This window comes from Cygnus olor, chromosome 5 (genome assembly GCF_009769625.2).
Source record: "Cygnus olor isolate bCygOlo1 chromosome 5, bCygOlo1.pri.v2, whole genome shotgun sequence".
NCBI lineage: Eukaryota > Metazoa > Chordata > Aves > Anseriformes > Anatidae > Cygnus > Cygnus olor.
The window spans coordinates 30,797,274-30,818,189 of record NC_049173.1 but is presented as its reverse complement, the minus strand read 5'-3'; the positions used below and the strand labels follow the sequence as shown (position 1 = coordinate 30,818,189).

The 20,916-nt window shown below is 61.2% G+C and overlaps 1 protein-coding gene across 1 annotated transcript; it reads right to left on the bottom strand.

Moving 5' to 3' along the window:
- Positions 1 to 5,927: 5,927 nt before the first annotated feature.
- On the bottom strand, positions 5,928 to 11,004 carry LOC121070610 (scavenger receptor cysteine-rich type 1 protein M130-like). Its single transcript, XM_040557993.1, is given in 11 exon segments — positions 5,928 to 6,035; positions 7,686 to 7,990; positions 8,106 to 8,297; positions 8,300 to 8,446; positions 8,548 to 8,856; positions 8,927 to 9,241; positions 9,319 to 9,639; positions 9,740 to 10,042; positions 10,120 to 10,434; positions 10,510 to 10,827; positions 10,952 to 11,004. Coding segments are annotated over 11 exon segments (2,685 nt in total). The 5' UTR covers position 11,004.
- Positions 11,005 to 20,916: the final 9,912 nt, after the last annotated feature.

Here is a 20,916-nt window from a genome sequence, read left to right as displayed (position 1 = left end):
TCCCTCAGCACCTCAGTGCCCAGACTTTGTCGGGGGGGTGGCTTGACCCACCTGGAACAAGCCTGGGGGTCACTGGGGAGAATCTGTTCCCTGTGCTGGCCTTGACACGTGCAGGAGGTACATCTCCAGCCCCTTGCAGCGGCCGGTGGCACAGGGCACAAGGGGGACGGTTTCCCCTCCTTAGGGACCAGGCTTCAGCATCGACCGCACGCAGCTGCTGGGCCACCTGCGCTGCTGGCGATAGCATCGTGGCTTTGTGCAGCAGCAGGGATGCTACCAACGGGGCTTGGAGCCAAAGATGAGCCCTAGGGACCTGCACGGTTTCTTTGGGACTGAGCTTCAGCATTGATAGCAGACAGTCCATGTGCTACTTGCGCTGGGGGCAGAAAGAAGGAGCCCCAAAGTGGGAAGAGGAGGACGAGGAGCAGGAGGAGGAGGAGGAGGAGGAGGAGGAGGAGGAGGCAGCCTGACCCTAGCAGCAGGCACAGGCCTCTGCCTAAGGAGAGGTGCCCAGCCCCGCTCCACACACCACCGGCCCTTTCATGCCCTCTGTTTTATTTATTTATTTATTTATTTTTCTGAGTTCTCTTCCCCATCCCACTTGGGCAGGGGAGGGGAGCCAGTGAAGGGCTCTGTGGTACTCAGCTGCCTGCTGGGTTAAACGACAGCAACCTGCGCCAACTCAAGCAGCTGTGCTGGAAATTACCAATCACAACCATCATCTGAGAAAAGGAAGAAGCAAAACCCATAAAGAAACAGCTCACTACTAGCTTCTTAACCACCACGTATCCTGAGGTTTAGCAGGTTGCTGTCTGGTCCAGGAAGGACAAGGACAGGCGAATGCTGTTGCCTATTTTGCTGGGACAGGTTTTGCTTTCAGAAACTTCTCGCAGTGCACTAATGAGAAAAGCAGAGCTGTGAAGAGCATTTTTGAAGGCTGCTTTCCGTATCAGGGCATATGATCTGATAGGCAGTGTGCTTCCCCAGAGTGAATTCAGTGCTTAAACAGATTAACTGCAGCTATTTGATGTAGCTTGTACCTGCGGTCGCTGGGGCAGGGACTCCTGTTTTCTCTTACTGACTCCTCTGCAGAAGCCTGCAATGCTCCAGCAGCAGCAGAGCAACCATCCTCAAGGCAGCAGCTCATGAATGCTACAAGCTGCCAGCCTGTGCAGGGGGCTCCTTCCCGGCCTCCTGTCGGGCCGTTCTCGGCAGTCCCAAAGACCTCCCTGTGCACGCAGGAGGCGCGCAGGATCTGCCTTCGCTGTTGTGCTCTGCTCCTGCAGACACAGGAGGGGTCTGAGAGCTCTCTTGTGCTCGCTCTCACTCTCTCTCCATGAACACAAGAGAAGAGCCCATGTGCAGCACAGGCACGCAGGCTGCCAGCTGCAGGGACACGATGAAGCAGAGCGGGGCCATCAGGGCCCTTGCAAATGGGGTAAGAGCCGGCCCCTTTGCTGCTCCCGTCCTGCGGTTCCCTCGCCTCCAGGCCCTGTTTGCGTGTGAGCTCTGCTCTGGGTGCTGGGGAGAATCAAAGACTAGCTTGGGTTGGAACTCCAACCCCCTGCCATAGGTAGGGATGCCACCCACTACGTCAGGTTGGCCAAGGCCCCCTCCAGTCTGGCCTTGAACACCTCCAGGGATGGGGTATCCACAACTTCTCCTGGCAACTCTTGACCTGTTCCAGTGCCTCCCTACCCTTCCAAGGAAGAAGTTCCTTCTAATGTCTAACCTAAAAGATCATCTAACTCCAACCCCCTGCCATAGGCAGGGATGCCACCCAAACGGACAGCCAAAGCTGCCACCAGCTGACCCCAAGAGAAGAGCTGCTGGGGTGGTGTTGGTGGGGCCGCAAGCAACAGCAAGGATGCTCCAGGCACCGTGCCATAGCTCTGGAGGGAGCAGAGGTAGCAGCTGGGGCTTATGGGGTGATGTCAGCAACAAGGGGAGGAAGATGAAACGCCGTCCAGGAAAGAAAGGCACGCATCTCCTTTTAGATATCTTTATTTTGTGGCAGCCTAGGCCAAGGACCGAGAGCCTCCCCGTTGTTCCTTGCAGCTGTGGCTGGTGCTTCTGCAGGGTGCCCGTCTAGTGCTGCCGTCGGGGCGGTCTCTTGTGGGGCTGGGGAGAGTCCTGGGGGCTGCTGCTGGCCCTCCTCTTTGGGGGGTGCCAGGGCCCCCCCAAGTGAGTGGTCCCTGCCCCGGCCAGGGGTGTAGGGGCTGGGGCTGCTTCCAAGGGAAGACGGCCCTGTTGCTGCTGCCTCTCCCAGCCCTTCCTGTTGGCCTTCCTCCCACAGCAGGGGTGGCCGCAGGGCTGCCCTCCTGCCCCCTGGCAGCACAGGCATCCCGGCGGTCCTGCTGCTGGCGCACCTCGGTTCTGTACAGCTCTGCAGTGACGGTGACAAGCCGTGCCACGAAGGGCACCGTGTGGCTGTGGAGGGAAGGCTGCAGCTGCCACACCAGGGCCTGCTGGTCCAGCCCGAAGATGCACAGGGAGGCGAGGACGATTCCCTGCACCACAGCCACGTCCCACCACTGGCTGCCGTAGATCCTCCGCAGCTCCTCTTGCAGCCACGCCAGCAGGGGCCTGGTGTCAGCCAGCTGCTCCCGGAAGAAGGCTGCCCAGAGCTGGGGCGGGAAGCTGCGCTCAGGAGCCCTGAGCAGCGGCCCCGCAGCCCCCTGCTCGTCCTGCCGGCCGTCCCCCAGCTGCTCTGCGGGCTCTTGGACGGGACACTCCAGGTAGTCGTCAGCCGACCGCACCGAGTACTTGATGGACTGGAGCCTGCCCTCGTACAGGGGGCAACTCGGCTTCTCCTTGGCCCACCGCAGCTGTGCCATCCCGTGCTCCCTGCTGGCATGGAGCCAGGCTGAGGCCTTGCCCCTGGCAGCTCCCTGAGCCCCAGCGCCTGCCCCACGCCCCCCCACGGGGACGCGTCCCCGCACAGCTCACCTGCGCTGCTGTGAGCGCACAGGGCCGGGGAAACACAGGCGAATGTTGTGGGGACGGGCACCCAGAGCAGCTGCCGGCGGCCCCACAGCACGGCCCGACCGAATCCTCGCTCAGCCCTCCAAGCCTCGCAGACACGCTGGGCAGGAGTGCAGGCACGAGCCAAGCTGGGCCAGGCTCTGCCGGCACCTGGACATAAACGGGGAGGGCTGCGCAGTCACACTGCCTCGAGCGGTGACGTCACACTGCCTGCTCGGTGACATCACGCTGCCTCGCGTGTGACGTCACATGGAGCCACCCGCCCCTGCGGCGCTCACTCTGGCACTGCTCTGGCATCACCCCCTGCAATTCTGTGATTCTGTGACCATCTAACTCCAACCCCCTGCCATAGGCACAGATGCCACCCACTAGCTTACTACATTTGCCTCACTACCCGCACAGGGAAGAAGTTCCTTCTAATGTCTAATCTAAATCTATCCTCTTTTAGTTTAAAGCCATTCCCACTGGTTCCTGGCATTGCCTAGCTGAGTAAAGAGTCCTTCTCCATCCTTTTTATAAGACCCCTTTAAGTATTGAAGGGCCGCAAGGAAGTCTCCCCAGAGCCCTCTCTTCTCCAGGCTGAACAGCCCCAGCTCTCTCAGCCTTTCTTCATAGGAGAGCTGCTCCAGCCCTCTGATCACCTTTGCAGCCCTCCCCTGGACTCGCTCCAACAGGTCCACATCTTTCTTGTGCTGGGGGCCCCGATCCAGGACGTTCCCCGATCCAGCAGCAGTTCTCCTGCGGCCTGTGGAGAGGCCCCTGGTGGAGCAGGCTGTCCCCCTGCAGCCCATGGGTCCCACAGGGAGCAGATCTCCACGCTGCAGCGCGTGGAGGAGCCCCCGGTGGAGCAGGTGGATGTGGCCTGGAGGAGGCTGCAGCCCGTGGAGGAGCCCCCGGTGGAGCAGGTGGATGTGGCCTGGAGGAGGCTGCGGCCCATGGAGAGCCCCTGCAGGAGCAGGCTCCGGGCTGGAGCTGCAGCCCATGGAGAGGAGCCCACGCAGGAGCAGAGGGTCTGGGGGGAGCTGCCACACGTGGGGGGACCCGAGCTGGAGCAGTTTGCTCCTGATGGATGGACCCCGTGGTACGGAGCCATGTGGGAGCAATTCTTGAAGTGCCGCTGCCTGTGGGCAGCCCCAGCAGGCTCAGTTCGGGAAGGACGGCATGCCGTGGGAGGGACCCCACGTGGAGCAGGGGCAGAGAGTGACCGTGAAGGAGCGGTGGAGACAAAGCGTCAGGGACTGACCGCAGCCCCCATTGCCTGTTCCCCTGCGCCGCTCAGGGGGGACGTAGAAGAGGGTGGATGGGGGAAGGTGTTTTTAGCACGCTTTTAGTTTCTCACTCTTCTAGTCTGCTAATGATAGGAAAGAAATTATATTGATCTCTCTACACTGATCTGTATTGCCCGTGCCGTAACTGGTGAGCAATCTCCCTGTCTTTAACTCAACCCTTGAGCCCTTTCCATCATATTATCTCCCCTATTGTCATCAAGGAGGCCGAGTGAGAGAGCGGTTTTGGTGGAGCTCAGCTGCGTAGCAGGGTAAAACCATCACAGCAGGACCCGGCCCTCTCTGCCACTGTCTTCAGATATAAATATTTGAAAATGTAAAATGTATTTCAGTTTAATTAACATAATTAATATTCCTTCTTCTTCAGTTTTTGAGAAATGGCAGTTGTTTTCCTTTGGGAAAATTCCTTTGGCAATACTCCCGTAGGCATAACAGAAAGCCTAGTGTAAAAAAAAATCAATCTTTTTATGACATGCTCTTATATCTTCACGTGTGTTAACTTCAGCCTGACAGGTGCTATATCACTGGCTATATATCTGCATACATACACATATACATACATATATATATATATCTACACATAAGCACCTCCAATGCTTTGGAACTTTTGCCCTGAACAGGTGCAGAATCCTAAAAACCTAGTTAAATGTTTGAGAAAGGTGGGCCATCACGCCGGCAATTCCAAAGAGACAGAAATCACTACAACATGCAGCCATGCCAGCCCCTGCGACAGGCCCTGCGGCTGGGCCAGAGAACCAACCCATGCCGCTCTCAGTCACCTCTGTCCACAAGACGAAACAATGGATGCCAAAGTCACCTCGTTTAGTAAGGGCAGAAACTCCTACTGAGAAGGAGGAGGAGGACGAAGAGGACGAGGCAGGCTACTCCAAGGCAGGGCCACGTGGCCATGGCAGGAGGAAGAATCACAGAATCATGGAATGTGCCGAGTTGGAAGGGACCCACAAGGATCATCGAGTCCAATTCCTGGGTCCTCAAAGGACCACCCAATAATCAGACCATGTGTCTGAGAATGTTGTCCAAAGGCTTCTTGAACTCCGGCAGGCTCGGTGCTGTGACCATGTTCCTGGGGAGCCTGTCCCAGTGCCCAACCACCCTCCCAGTAAAGAACCTTTCCCTAACACCCAGCCTGACCCTCCCCTGTCCCAGCTCCATGCCATTCCCTTGGGTCCTGTCGCCGTCCCCAGAGAGCAGAGCTCAGCGCCTGTCCCTCCGCTCCCCTCGTGAGGGAGCTGCAGGCCACCATGAGGCCTCCCCTCAGCCTGCTCTGCTCTGCGCTGAACAAACCAAGGGACTTCAGCTGCTCCTCACACGTCTTCCCCTCCACACCCTTAACCATCTCTGTAGCCCTCCTTTGGACACTCTCTAAATTTTATGTCCTTATACCGTGGTGCCCAAACTGCACGCAGTGCTCGAGGTGAGGCCGCAGCAGGCAGAGCAGAGCAGGACAATCCCTTCCTTTGCCAGCGAGCAATGCCGTGCCTGATGCACCCCGGGGTGCGGTTGGCCCTCCTGGCTGCCAGGGCAGCAACTCCTCACATGTCTTCCCCTCTAGACCCTTTGTCATCTCTGGGGAATGCGCTTGCTTCTCCAGGTGTTTGGTGGCCAGTAACTAGCACTGTTCCCCAGAGCTCAGCTCTAGGGCGAGTCCTGTTCAACATTTTTCTCCATGATCCGGATGCGGGAATGAAATGCATCCTCAGCAAGTTTGCTGATAACACTCAAGTGGGAGGTGCGGTTGCCTCCCTGCAGGGATGAGAGGCCATGATGCAGAGTCTCTGATGAAGAGTCCCTCCCCAGCTTTCCTGTAGTCCCCTTTAAGTAGCGGAAAGCCACTGGAAGGTCTCCCCGGAGCCTTCTCTTCTCCAGGATGAACAACCCCAACTCCCTCAGCCTGTCTGCAGAGGAGAGCTGCTCCAGCCCTTTGATCACCCTCATGGCCTCCTCTGGACTGGTCCGTGTCCTTCTTGTAGTGGGGGCCCTAGAGTTGAACGCAGTACTCAAGGTGTGGCCTCAACAGGACTGAGTACAGGGGGACAATCATTTGCCTCGCCCCGCTGGCCACGCTATTTCTGATACTAGCCAGGAGGCTGTTGGCCCCCTTGGCCACATCAGCACACCGCTGGCTCCTGTTTAGCCACCTGCCCACCAATCCCCCCAGCTCCCTTCCCTCCGGGCAGCTTTCCAGCCACTCTGCCCCCAGCCTGCAGCCTTGCATGGGGTTGTTGTGCCCCAAGTGCAGGACGCGGCATTGGCCTTGTTGAACCTCGTACAGTTGGCCTAGGCGCATCGGTCCAGCCTATCCAGGTCCCTCTGCAGAGCCTTCCTGCCCTCAGGCACATCAACACTCCTGCCCACCTTGGTGACCTCTGCCAGCTTGCTGAGGGTGCACGCGATCTCCTCGCCGCGCCCCGGGCGTGTGGCGCTGGGGGTGCTGGGGCAGGGGAAGTGTCCCTGGGAAGCGCCGTGGCCTTCCCTCAGCCTGTTCTCCTGTCGGGGAGACCATGCAGCTCTGCGGCCAAAGGAAGGCCCCGGGGCCGAGCCCTGGGCTCTTCCCCGTCCTTCCTGCGTGCCCAGAGCAATGGGGACGTGCCTGCGGGCCTCAGCTCTGCCCCGTGGCCCCGAGGGACAGACGATGGACCCGGGAGAGAGAGAGGCACTGGTACTGGGAGCGAGGTTCCAAGCACTTGGGGGCTTTAATCGGAAAGAGCGCTGTGCAGGGAAAGGCCATGCTGAAAAACTTCACAAGGACCCTGGCGTAACCTTGGGCAACGGGTGCGGGCGGGCCGATGGAGCCGTTTCTGCAGTGTGCTGAGGGCTGGGCAGGGACGGGTGCCCCCCCGTGGCACGGCCACCCCTCCCTGTGGCCGGAGCCCCCTCTTGCAGCTGTGTCCCCAGGGCCTCCTCACGGTGCTGTCCTCAGAGTGCTGACATCAACGTCGTCATAGCCCGTGTCCCCATGGGGCTGCGCCGGGACGTCCCCGCCATGGGGAGCCGGGAGCTTCTCCGGCACGGCCGCAGCATCGTCGTAGCCATCCGGGGGGCCGTGCCCAGGCTGGGCTGGAGGGGCTGCGCCAGGCATGGAGGGACCGGGGCTGAGGACGCAGCCGCAAGGGACGCATCCCCTCAGCTCCCCAGTACCACTGCTCAGCCATGACCCTTCTCCTTGGGTCCCCTGTGCCTTCCAGTCCCTGCTGAGTTCCCCTTCCCCTACCTGGGGTTGCGCTGGGGTTGCTCTTCTCCTTGTAACCATCCCAGTTATCATCATCCAGCTTCGTGCCTGAGCCCTTGGATAGGGAGCCTGCGGTGGAGAAGGGGGTACTGTGTGCTAAGCCACGGATGGGGAAAGCCCCAGGCCCCAGGGACGACCATGCTCCCACCTGTGCAGCTGGGCACCTCCTGGTACTCGGGCATCAGGCTGTAATCCAGCTCCTCATACACGGCCTCAGAGCCAGCGTCCGTGGCTTTGACGGGGTCTGTAAGGAAGTACACGTTGCAACGGCATGATCCACTGTTCCCCACAGCCCCATGGAGACTCCCAAAGCAGCGCCCACCTCGGCGTCGCACCCGTGCGTGGTGTGCCTGCACAGCCAGGGCTGCCAGGGCCAGGCCCAGCAACGTCCCCAGGAGCACGCACAGGACCGTGGGCACCGGCACGCTCCCCGACACTGCTGTCAGTGGGGCAACGCTGCTGGTGACACCTGCAGGGATGGCGAGGGGCAGTGTGAGGCCGGGATCCGCACAGCAGCAGGGGCAGGGGGCAGTGGGCATGGACACAGCCACCTGTGCAATCATCCCCAGGCTGACAGCTGCTACCTGCAGTTGTGGTGGCCCCGCTCGTGCCCTCGGTGTCCTCGTCACAGGCAATGTGGGTGACCCCGGCAGGGCCGCAGGACTGCAGGTGCCAGGGCGCCGAGGGGCAGCGCCAGAGCGAGGGGGCCCCCTCCTGGCATTGCACCCAGCCCAGCCAGGCGGGGACAGAGCCCTGTGCGGGGACGGCCTCCAGCCTCCCCCGGTGCCACAGCCCAGCTGGCGGCAGACAACGGCAGCTGTGGCGGGGCTGGTGTCGTTGGCGCACACGCGGCCCCACGTCCCCTCGCGCAGCACCTCCAGGTGCCCGCTGCAGCTGCTGCTGCCCCCCGCCAGACGCAGCAGCCCTGCAACAACAGGGGACAGCGGGGTCACGGCACCTCGCGGGGCAGCGCGCACCCCACGGGCAGTGGGGACTGCTCCCCAGCTCAGGGATCACAGTGCTCACCTGAGCACACGGCACCGGCACCACCGCCCCGGCGGCAGCCACGCCGTGCTGGGGCTGGGCAGTCCCAGACAGCCGCCTCCGTCCCCGAGCAGCCCCCGGCACCCGGCCACAGCGTCCCCACGCCGGGCCCGAAGCGCTCAGAGCCGGGCGCCTCCAGGGCCCGTCCGCACCCCAGCTGGCGGCACACGACGTCGGCATCTGGCAGGTCCCAGGCGTCCTGGCAGACGGTGCCCCAGGCGCCCTCGGTGTACACCTCCACCCTGCCGGCGCAGCGCCCGGGGCCGCCCGCCAGCCTCAGCCGCCGGCTGCCTGCACGGGAGGGCCAGGATGGGGCTGGGGGCACCCGCTGGGCACCCGCGGCCCTTCCCGGCGCACTCACCTGAGCAGGCAACGGCCGCCTCTGTGGGGCTGTGGCTGGGCGCTGCGGCAGGCCCCGAGGCGTTGCACTGCGCCAGGCGCTCCTCGGTGCCAGCACACCGCAGCTCCTGCAGCTCCACAGGGCCCAAGCTGGCGGCCGGCACAGCGTAGACCTTCTCTGGCACACCGCAGCCCAGCTGCCGGCAAGCCACGGAGGCAGCTCGGTCGTCCCACGGCCCCGCAGTCACACGGGCCCAGTCCCCGGGGCTTGTGGCCACCTCCAGCCGCCCGTCGCACCGGCTCTCCCCATCCAGCAGCCGCAGGGGCTCAGCGGCGCCTGCAAGAGCCCGGCCATGCCGTGGGGACGGGCACTGCTCCCTGCCTGCCACGGGTCCCCGCGTCCCCTACACCCACCTGAGCAGTTGACGGTGGCGGCATGGCCAGGGGGGCAGGCGGGCTCCCCCAGCACCGCCACGGGGCACTCGCCCGGGTGCCGCTCGCTCCCGCTGCAGCTCAAGGCATCGCGCCGCAGCGGCCCCGTCGCCGTGCCCGTCCCGAAATGGCCTCCTGGGGGCAGGGAGGCGGCAGGGCCGCAGCCCAGGTGGCGGCACAGGACATGGGCGTCGGGCAGGTCCCAGGCGGTGGCACACAGGGGTCCCCATGTCCCCTGCGCCTCCACCTCCACCCGCCCGGCGCAGCCCGAGCCGCCATCCGCCAAACGGAAACCGGTGTAGGCTGCGGTGGAGAGAGGGTGCTGGGGGGGCAGCACAGCAGGGACCCACTGGGCACCCCACTCTGCAAGGGTCCACCCCAGGCCCCCAGCCCCAGCACTTACGTGAGCAGACGATAGAAGCAGGGCCAGCACAGGACTGGCCGTGGGTTGGCCTCCGGGCGCAGTTGGCGAGGAGTGGCTCGCTGCCGTTGCACTCAAAGGCGCCGTCCCAGAGCGGCCCCGTTGCTGCCCCAAAATGGCCGGAACCGGGGACGGCCACTGCCGTGCCGCAGCCCAGCTCCCTGCAGACCACCTGGGCGGCCTTGAGGTCCACGTGGCCGTGGCAGACGGTGGCCCAGGCCCGGCCCTGCCGCACCTCCAGCCGCCCCGAGCAGGCGCCGTCCCCTCCAGCCAGACGGGAGAACCCTGCCGGGAGAGGAGGGCTCCTGAGGGGGATGCGGACGATGGGGCTCCCTGCAGCACCGCATGTCCCCAGCTCTCACCTTGGCAGACTACAGCAGTGTCGTAGGCATGAGGGCCATTGTAGGGTCCCCAGCCTTGAATCTTGCAGTCCCAGAGGGCCTTCTCAGCCCCATGGCAGTCAACAACCGCCAAGCTGATAGAACCTTCTGCTTGGCCAAAGAGGGAGCTGTGGTAGGCACCAACAGCCGAGCCGCAGCCCATCTGCTGGCACACCACCTCGGCGTCCTCCATGTCCCAGGCATTGTCCGCCACCGTGCCCCAGCGTCCCCGCAGCTTCACCTCCACTCTCCCCTCACAGGGTCCCCTGCCAGCCGCCAGCCGCAGCTCCACCGCCTCTGTACCAGGCACCAACCTCAGTCCAGTCCTGGGGGTCCTGGCACGGCATCCCCGTCACCACCACCCCGCCTCACCTGTGCAGGTCACCCCCACGTCCCACTCGTGGCCACAGAACGGCTGGCCCCAGCCAAAGTGGAGGCACTCCTGCAAGGTGGCTTCTCCGCCTCGACAAAATGGATGCAGCCAGATGCGTCCCTTGCCCTGCCCAAACGGGGCGTACGGGGATGCCCGGGCCACCGCACCGCAGCCCAGCTGACGGCACACCACGCCAGCGCCCCGGTGGTCCCAGTCGAAGTCGTAGCTGCAGACGGAGCCCCACTCGCCCTCGTGCTTCACCTCCACCCGGCCGGCGCAGCGCCCGCCGCCATCCACCAGCCGCAGCTCCCCGCTGCCTGCGGGCAACCCCAGGGACCTTGCTGAGCCCGGGGGGTGCCTGCCCCACGGCTGCTCCCTGCCCCACCGCTTGCCCACTGCCCCACGGCCAGCCCCTGCCCCACGGCCAGCCCCACCACTCACCCCCGCAGAGCTGCACGCAGAGGAGCAGCCCCAGTGCCCTGGCAGGCACCATCCTGACCCCAGTGCCCGACGCAGCCCCGCAGCAGGGAGGGGGATATATAGGCAGCCCCCGCTGGCAGGAGCCAATGGGGGCGGCGGAGGCACCTTGTGAGCCGCTATCAGGAGGGTTATCTGCTGCCTGCCGGGGCCCAGCCTCCAATAACCTGCTCTGTGCCCAAATATGAGACTCGGCTCCGCTTCTGGCGTCACGCACCCCCCCGCCTCCCCACTGGGGCTCAGCACCCAAATGTCCCCGAGGGGAGCCAGCCTGCCTGGCGCCCGTGTCCCCCTGAGCTGGGGTTGGGGCTGTGCCCGAGGAGAGCAGTTCGCCAAGGTGACAGGCTTATCCCCACAATGGGGTCCTCCCTCAGCACCTCAGTGCCCAGACTTTGTCGGGGGGGTGGCTTGACCCACCTGGAACAAGCCTGGGGGTCACTGGGGAGAATCTGTTCCCTGTGCTGGCCTTGACACGTGCAGGAGGTACATCTCCAGCCCCTTGCAGCGGCCGGTGGCACAGGGCACAAGGGGCACGGTTTCCCCTCCTTAGGGACCCAGCTTCAGCACCGACTGCACGCAGCTGCTGGGCCACCTGCGCTGCTGGCGATAGCATCGTGGCTTTGTGCAGCAGCAGGGATGCTACCAACGGGGCTTGGAGCCAAAGATGAGCCCTAGGGACCTGCACGGCTTCTTGGGGACTGAGCTTCAGCATTGATAGCAAACAGTCCATGTGCTACTTTCACTGGGGTCAGAAAGAAGGAGCCCCAAAGTAGGAGGAGGAGGAGGAGGAGGAGGAGGAGGAGGAGGAGGAGGAGGAGGCAGCCTGACCCTAGCAGCAGGCACAGGGACAGCCACAGAGCGCAGCTTGGTGTGGGGGGGTCCAGCTGCTGTGGGGCCAGCACAGAAGCCCCCAGCTTTAGAAGGGGCCAGGAGCAGGCCTCCCTGCTCCTGTCTCTGTGTGCAGCCCGGTGCTGGGGCAGGAGGAAGTGTGTGCCGGATGCGCAGGCGCCTCTCAAAAGCGAAGCCTGCCAGTACGCAGGGCCGGGACACAGGGCATTGCCCTTCTGGCGCAGCCCCGCTGCAGGAGGAGCGCGTGGCGGCACGGCTCGCTGGGGACTGGGGCCTCCTGGGTCCACGGCTGCAGGGCCGGGCTCTGCCAAGGGGCTGTGGCTCCGGGCTGCTCAGAAGGCCCCGGGCTGGGCTTCAGCCCACAGGACCTTGCCATGCCGGCAAGCTGGGCGCCCAGCCCCAAACCCCCTGGAGGGGAGGTCAGCCCCAGGAGCAGAGTGGGAAGCGGCCACCCCAGCCTGGGGACCAGGCCCAGGGGACGTCCTCGGGGTGCCAGAGCAGTGCTGCTCTCCCCCCCAGCTCTTCCCTCTCTCGCTTTCTGCCCCGGGAAGCTCCAGCCGTGGGCAGGCAGGGCAGGAAGATAGGACAGGCTGCGGCGAGCAGGTGCAGGCCTCGGCCCGAGCAGCGCTGCCCGGCCCCGCTCCACACACCACTGGCCCTTTCGTGCCCTCTTCTGCCTGCCCGCCCTTGCTCCTGCTGCTCCCTTCCCCCGCACACCGCAGGCGGCCGCAGAGCTCTGCCCGCGACCTTCCTGCAGCTGGGCCTGCAGAGGGGTAGCCCACCAACTGCTGTGATGGGGAGGCTCGGCTCTGGCCGAGTGGAGGAGCCCGGGGCCCAGCACGGGCTGCGCTCCTCTTGGGCATCTTCCCACAGGGCCTGGACGACAGCGAGAGCGCACCCTCAGCAGGAGCCCTGCCCCTGGGGAAGAGCAGCCCCAGCACCAGGACCTGCTGCGGGCACCCAGCTGGAAAGCAGCTTGGCAGGAAGGGACCAGGGCTCCTGGTGGACACTGAGCGGGGCACAGGGCAGCTGCGTGCCCTTGCTGCTACCGGCATTCTTGGCTGCCTCAGGCACAGGGGTGCCAGCAGCTCCACAGAGGTGCTCCTTCCCTCTGCTCGGTTCTGGGAGGCCGCTGCTGGAGCCCCCAGCTGTTACACACTGCCCAACCAGGACGAAGGGGACGGTGAAATATTCTCTCAGCAGGTGGGAGAAGACTCCCGAGAGCTAGACCTTGATCTCTGGGGGGACTTGGACTTAGCAGGCATCTGCTGGAAATATAAGACAGCGGGCGGGAAGCAGTCAGGGAGGTTCCTGGAGTGCATGGAAGAGAACTTCCTGATGCAGCTGCAGAGGGAGCCAAGTAGGGAAGGCGCCCTGCTGGGCCTCTTCCTTGTCAACAGCGGAGGGCTTGTGGGAGATGTGAAGGCTGGAGGCTATCTTGGCCCTAGTGATCAGGAATTCAGAATTTTTGATTCTGGGGCAAGTAAGGAGGGGGGTTAGCAGAACTGCCACCTTGGACTTCAGGAGGGCAGACTTCGGCCTGCTCCGGAGACTGGTTGGCAGAGTCCCTTGGGAGGCAGTCCTGAAGGGAAAGGAGTCCAGGAAGGCTGGACACTCTTTGAGAAGGGAATCCTAAAGGTGCAGGAGCAGGTTGACCCCATGTGCCGAAAGATGAGCCCCCAGGGAACAGGATGGGCCCGACTGAACAGAGAGCTGGGGCTTGAGCCCAGGGAAAAAAAAAAAAAAAAAAAGAGAGAAAGAAAAAAGAGAGAGCTTATGACTTTTGGAAGAAGAGGCAGGCCACTCAGGCGCATCGTCCAAAGATGGTGTGAACCTATGCAGGGAGAAAAGGAGAAGGGCCAAAGGCCAGCTGGAACTGAGTCTGGCTTCGGCCCCCAAGGACAATAGAAAATGCTTCTCTAAATACTCTAGCAACAAAAGGAGGATGAAGGAGAATCTCCGGCCTTTATTGGATGTGGGGGAAAAACACACTGACCAGAGATGAGGAAAAGGCTGAGGTACTTACTGCCTTCTTTGCCTTAGTCTTTAGCAGCAAGACCCGTGGTTTTCCGTGTACCCAACCCCCTGAACTGGAAGATAGGGACAGGGAGCAGAATGAAGCCCCCATAATCCACGAGGAAATGGTTAGCGACCTCCTGTACCACTGGGAAATGCACAATCTGAGTCTATGGGACCAGATAGGATCCACCCAAGCATACTGAGAGAGCTGGCAGAAGTGCTCAACAAGCCGTTTCCCATCTTTTATCAGCAGTCCTGGCTATCAGGGGAGGTCACAGTTGACTGGCGGCTAGCAAATGTGACACACACCACCAAGAAAGGCCGGAAGGTGGATCCAGGGAACTACAGGCCCGTCAGTCTGACCCTAGTGTTGGGGAAGATCATGGAGCAGATTATCTTGAGTACAATCACTTGCACGACACCCAGGTGATCAGTAGAGAGCGAAATGATTGTCCCTCTCTATTCGGCACTGGAGGGGCTGGAACTCAAAAACTGTGTTCAGTTTTGTGCCCCTCACTACAAGAAGGACAGGCAGGTGCTGGAGTGTGTCCAAAGAAGGGCGGCGAAGCTGTTGAAGTGTCTAGAGAACAAGTTTTATGAGAAGCGGCTGAGTGGGATAATTTAGCCTGGATAAAAGGAGTCTCAGGGGTGACCTTATCATGCTCTTGAAATACCTTAAAGGACGTTGTAGGGAGGTGGGGGTCCGGCTCTTCTCCCAAACACATCGGGTGAGCCAAACTGGCCAAAGGGACACTGCATCCTGTATGGCATCATGCTGAACAATAAAAATGGAGAGGGTAGGCCGAGGGGGACTGCTGCCTGGGAACGGGCTGGGCATCGGTCAGAGCATGGTGAGCAATTGCACTGTGCACCACTTGTTTCAAGTCTATATATATATTTCTCGTTATCATCATTAATATTTTCCCTTCCCTTTCTGTTCTATTTAACTGTCTCATGACAGTAACCCATGAGTTTAAAGTTTTTGTTTTTTTTTTTTCCTCAATTCTCTTCCCCATCCCACTTGGGCAGGGGAGGGGAGCCAGTGAAGGGCTCTGTGGTACTCAGCTGCCTGCTGGGTTAAACGACAGCAACCTGCGCCAACTCAAGCAGCTGTGCTGGAAATTACCAATCACAACCATCATCTGAGGAAAGGAAGAAGCAAAACCCATAAAGAAACAGCTCACTACTAGCTTCTTAACCACCACGTATCCTGAGGTTTAGCAGGTTGCTGTCTGGTCCAGGAAGGACAAGGACAGGCGAATGCTGTTGCCTATTTTGCTGGGACAGGTTTTGCTTTCAGAAACTACTCGCAGTGCACTAATGAGAAAAGCAGAGCTGTGAAGAGCATTTTCGAAGGCTGCTTTCCGTATCAGGGCATATGATCTGATAGGCAGTGTGCTTCCCCAGAGTGAATTCAGTGCCTAAAGAGATTAACTGCAGCTATTTGATGTAGCTTGTACCTGCGGTCGCTGGGGCAGGGACTCCTGTTTTCTCTTACTGACTCCTCTGCAGAAGCCTGCAATGCTCCAGCAGCAGCAGAGCAACCATCCTCAAGGCAGCAGCTCATGAATGCTACAAACTGCCAGCTCGTGCAGGGGGCTCCTTCCCGGCCTCCTGTCGGGCCGTTCTCGGCAGTCCCAAAGACCTCCCTGTGCACGCAGGAGGCGCGCAGGATCTGCCTTCGCTGTTGTGCTCTGCTCCTGCAGACACAGGAGGGGTCTGAGAGCTCTCTTGTGCTCGCTCTCACTCTCTCTCCATGAACACAAGAGAAGTGCTCACGTGCTGCACAGGCACACAGGCAGCCAGCTGCAGGGACACGATGAAGCAGAGTGGGGCCATCAGGGCCCTTGCAGACAGGGTATGAGCCAGCCCCTTTGCTGCTCCCAGCCCACAGTGCCCTCGCCTCTGGGCCCCGACTGTGTGTGAGCTCTGCTCTGGGTGCTGGAGTGAATCAAAGAGTGGCTTGGGTTGGAGGTGATGTTAAAGATCATCTAGCTCCAACCCCCTGCCATAGGCAGGAATGCCACCCAAATGGACAGCCAAAGCTGCCACCAGCTGGCCCCAAGGGAAAGGCTGCTGGGGTGGTGTTGGTGGGGCCACAAGCAGCAGCAAGGATGCTCCAGGCACCGTGCCATATCTCTGGAGGTAGCAGAGGTGGCAGCTGGGGCTTATGGGGTGATGTCAGCAACAAGGGGAGGAAGATGAAACGCCGTCCAGGAAAGAAAGGCACGCATCTCCTTTTAGATATCTTTATTTTGTGGCAGCCTAGGCCAAGGACCGAGAGCCTCCCCGTTGTTCCTTGCAGCTGTGGCTGGTGCTTCTGCAGGGTGCCCGTCTAGTGCTGCCGTCGGGGCGGTCTCTTGTGGGGCTGGGGAGAGTCCTGGGGGCTGCTGCTGGCCCTCCTCTTTGGGGGGTGCCAGGGCCCCCCCAAGTGAGTGGTCCCTGCCCCGGCCAGGGGTGTAGGGGCTGGGGCTGCTTCCAAGGGAAGACGGCCCTGTTGCTGCTGCCTCTCCCAGCCCTTCCTGTTGGTCTTCCTCCCACAGCAGGGGTGGCCGCAGGGCTGCCCTCCTGCCCCCTGGCAGCACGGGCATCCCGGCGGTCTCGCTGCCGGCGCACCTCGGTTCTGTACAGCTCTGCAGTGACGGTGACAAGCCGTGCCACGAAGGGCACCGTGTGGCTGTGGAGGGAAGGCTGCAGCTGCCGCACCAGGGCCTGCTGGTCCAGCCCGAAGATGCACAGGGAGGCGAGGACGATTCCCTGCACCACAGCCACGTCCCACCACTGGCTGCCGTAGATCCTCCGCAGCTCCTCTTGCAGCCACGCCAGCAGGGGCCTGGCGTCAGCCAGCTGCTCCCGGAAGAAGGCTGCCCAGAGCTGGGGCGGGAAGCTGCGCTCAGGAGCCCTGAGCAGCGGCCCCGCAGCCCCCTGTTCGTCCTGCCGGCCGTCCTCCTGCTGCTCTGCGGGCTCTTGGACGGGACACTCCAGGTAGTCGTCAGCCGACCGCACCGAGTACTTGATGGACTGGAGCCTGCCCCCGTACAGGGGGCCACTCGGCTTCTCCTTGGCCCACCGCAGCGCACAGCCCAAGCAAAGCTGGTGGAGGCAGGGCATCAGGTAGGCCACGTCATGCTGGTCATGACGACAGAGTGAGCAGGCCCAGCCCGACAACCCGTCCATGGCCACAGGGTGCTGCAAAGATGCCACCAACTGCAAGAGAGAGCGAGGTCACGGTCAATGGCACTCCCAGTGCAGGCGGCAGCGATGGCCCGGTCCAGCAGCAGGAAACCCATGGGCCTCGTGGCTGTGCCATCCCGTGCTCCCTGCTGGCATGGAGCCAGGCTGAGGCCTTGCCCCTGGCAGCTCCCTGAGCCCCAGCGCCTGCCCCACGCCCCCCCACGGGGACGCGTCCCCGCACAGCTCACCTGCGCTGCTGCGAGCGCACAGGGCCAGGGAAACACAGGCGAATGTTGTGGGGACAGGCACCCAGAGCAGCTGCCGGCGGCCCCACAGCACGGCCCGACCGAATCCTCGCTCAGCCCTCCAAGCCTCGCAGACACGCTGGGCAGGAGTGCAGGCACGAGCCAAGCTGGGCCGGGCTCTGCCGGCTCCTGGACATAAACGGGGAGGGCTGCGCAGTCACACTGCCTCGAGCGGTGACGTCACACTGCCTGCTCGGTGACATCACGCTGCCTCGCGTGTGACGTCACATGGAGCCACCCGCCCCTGCGGCGCTCACTCTGGCACTGCTCTGGCATCACTCCCTGCAATTCTGTGATTCTGTGACCATCTAACTCCCACCCCCTGCCATAGGCACAGATGCCACCCACTAGCTTACTACATTTGCCTCACTACCCGCACAGGGAAGAAGTTCCTTCTAATGTCTAATCTAAATCTATCCTCTTTTAGTATAAAGCCATTCCCACTGGTTCCTGGCATTGCCTAGCTGAGTAAAGAGTCCTTCTCCATCCTTTTTATAAGACTCCTTTAAGTATTGAAGGGCCGCAAGGAAGTCTCCCCAGAGCCTTCTCTTCTCCAGGCTGAACAGCCCCAGCTCTCTCAGCCTTTCTTCATAGGAGAGCTGCTCCAGCCCTCTGATCACCTTTGCAGCCCTCCCCTGGACTCGCTCCAACAGGTCCACATCTTTCTTGTGCTGGGGGCCCCGATCCAGGACGTTCCCCGATCCAGCAGCAGTTCTCCTGCGGCCTGTGGAGAGGCCCCTGGTGGAGCAGGCTGTCCCCCTGCAGCCCATGGGTCCCACACGGAGCAGATCTCCACGCTGCAGCGCGTGGAGGAGCCCCCGGTGGAGCAGGTGGATGTGGCCTGGAGGAGGCTGTGGCCCATGGAGAGCCCCTGCAGGAGCAGGCCCCGGGCCGGAGCTGCAGCCCATGGAGAGGAGCCCACGCAGGAGCAGAGGGTCTGGGGGGAGCTGCCACACGTGGGGGGACCCGAGCTGGAGCAGTTTGCTCCTGATGGATGGACCCCGTGGTACGGAGCCATGTGGGAGCAGTTCTTGAAGAGCTGCTGCCTGTGGGCAGCCCCCGCAGGCTCAGTTCGGGAAGGATGGCATCCCGTGGGAGGGACCCCACGTGGAGCAGGGGCAGAGAGTGACCGTGAAGGAGCGGTGGAGACAAAGCGTCAGGGACTGACCGCAGCCCCCATTGCCTGTTCCCCTGCGCCGCTCGGGGGGGGACTTAGAAGAGGGTGGATGGGGGAAGGTGTTTTTAGCACGCTTTTAGTTCCTCACTCTTCTAGTCTGCTAATGATAGGAAAGAAATTATATTGATCTCTCTACACTGATCTGTATTGCCCGTGCCGTAACTGGTGAGCAATCTCCCTGTCTTTAACTCAACCCTTGAGCCCTTTCCATCATATTATCTCCCCTATTGTCATCAAGGAGGCCGAGTGAGAGAGCGGTTTTGGTGGAGCTCAGCTGCGTAGCAGGGTAAAACCATCACAGCAGGACCCGGCCCTCTCTGCCACTGTCTTCAGATATAAATATTTGAAAATGTAAAATGTATTTCAGTTTAATTAACATAATTAATATTCCTTCTTCTTCAGTTTTTGAGAAATGGCAGTTGTTTTCCTTTGGGAAAATTCCTTTGGCAATACTCCCGTAGGCATATCAGAAAGCCTAGTGTAAAAAAAAATCAATCTTTTTATGACATGCTCTTATATCTTCATTTGTGTTAACTTCAGCCTGACAGGTGCTATATCACTGGCTATATATATGCATACATACACATATACATACATCACAGAATCACAGAATCACAGAATCATCTAGGTTGGAAGAGACCTCCAAGATCACCCAGTCCAACCTCTGACCTAATACTAACAAGTCCTCCACTAAACCATATCACTAAGCTCTACATCTAAATGTCTTTTAAAGGCCTCCAGGGATGGTGACTCAACCACTTCCCTGGGCAGCCCATTCCAATGCCTCACAACCCTTTCAGTAAAGAAGTTCTTCCATAAGCACCTCCAATGCTTTGGAACGTCTGCCCTGAACGGGTGCAGAATCCTAAAAACCTAGTTAAATGTTTGAGAAAGGTGGGCCATCACGCCGGCAATTCCAAAGAGACAGAAATCACTACAACATGCAGCCATGCCAGCCCCTGCGACAGGCCCTGCGGCTGGGCCAGAGAACCAACCCATGCCGCTCTCAGTCACCTCTGTCCACAAGACGAAACAATGGATGCCAAAGTCACCTCGTTTAGTAAGGGCAGAAACTCCTACTGAGAAGGAGGAGGAGGACGAAGAGGATGAGGCAGGCTACTCCAAGGCAGGGCCACGTGGCCATGGCAGGAGGAAGAATCACAGAATCATGGAATGTGCCGAGTTGGAAGGGACCCACAAGGATCATCGAGTCCAACTCCTGGGTCCTCAAAGGACCACCCAAAAATCAGACCATGTGTCTGAGAATGTTGTCCAAAGGCTTCTTGAACTCCGGCAGGCTCGGTGCTGTGACCACGTCCCTGGGGAGCCTGTCCCAGTGCCCAACCACCCTCCCGGTAAAGAACCTTTCCCTAACACCCAGCCTGACCCTCCCCTGTCCCAGCTCCATGCCGTTCCCTCGGGTCCTGTCGCCGTCCCCAGAGAGCAGAGCTCAGTGCCTGCCCCTCCACTCCCCTCGTGAGGGAGCTGCAGGCCGCCATGAGGCCTCCCCTCAGCCTGCTCTGCTCTGCGCTGAACAAACCAAGGGACTTCAGCTGCTCCTCACACGTCTTCCCCTCCACACCCTTAACCATCTCTGGGGAACATTTTTATCCATGATCCGGATGCAGAAATGGAATGCATCCTCAGCAAGTTTGCTGATAACACTCAAGTGGGAGGTGCGGTTGCCTCCCTGCAGGGATGAGAGGCCATGATACAGAGTCTCTGATGAAGAGTCCCTCCCCAGCTTTCCTGTAGTCCCCTTTAAGTAGTGGAAAGCCACTGGAAGGTCTCCCCGGAGCCTTCTCTTCTCCAGGATGAACAACCCCAACTCCCTCAGCCTGTCTGCAGAGGAGAGCTGCTCCAGCCCTTTGATCACCCTCATGGCCTCCTCTGGACTGGTCCGTGTCCTTCTTGTAGTGGGGGCCCTAGAGTTGAATGCAGTACTCAAGGTGTGGCCTCAACAGGACTGAGTACAGGGGAACAATCATTTCCCTTGCCCTGCTGGCCACGCTATTTCTGATACTAGCCAGGAGGCTGTTGGCCCTCTTGGCCACGTCAGCACACCGCTGGCTCCTGTTCAGCCACCTGCCCACCAATCCCCCCAGCTCCCTTCCCGCCGGGCAGCTTTCCAGCCACTCTGCCCCCAGCCTGCAGCCTTGCATGGGGTTGTTGTGCCCCAAGTGCAGGACGCGGCATTGGCCTTGTTGAACCTCGTACAGTTGGCCAAGGCCCATCGGTCCAGCCTATCCAGGTCCCTCTGCAGAGCCTTCCTGCCCTCAGGCACATCAACACTCCTGCCCACCTTGGTGTCCTCTGCCGGCTTGCTGAGGGTGCACGCGATCTCCTCGCCGTGCCCCGGGCGTGTGGCGCTGGGGGTGCTGGGGCAGGGGAAGTGTCCCTGGGAA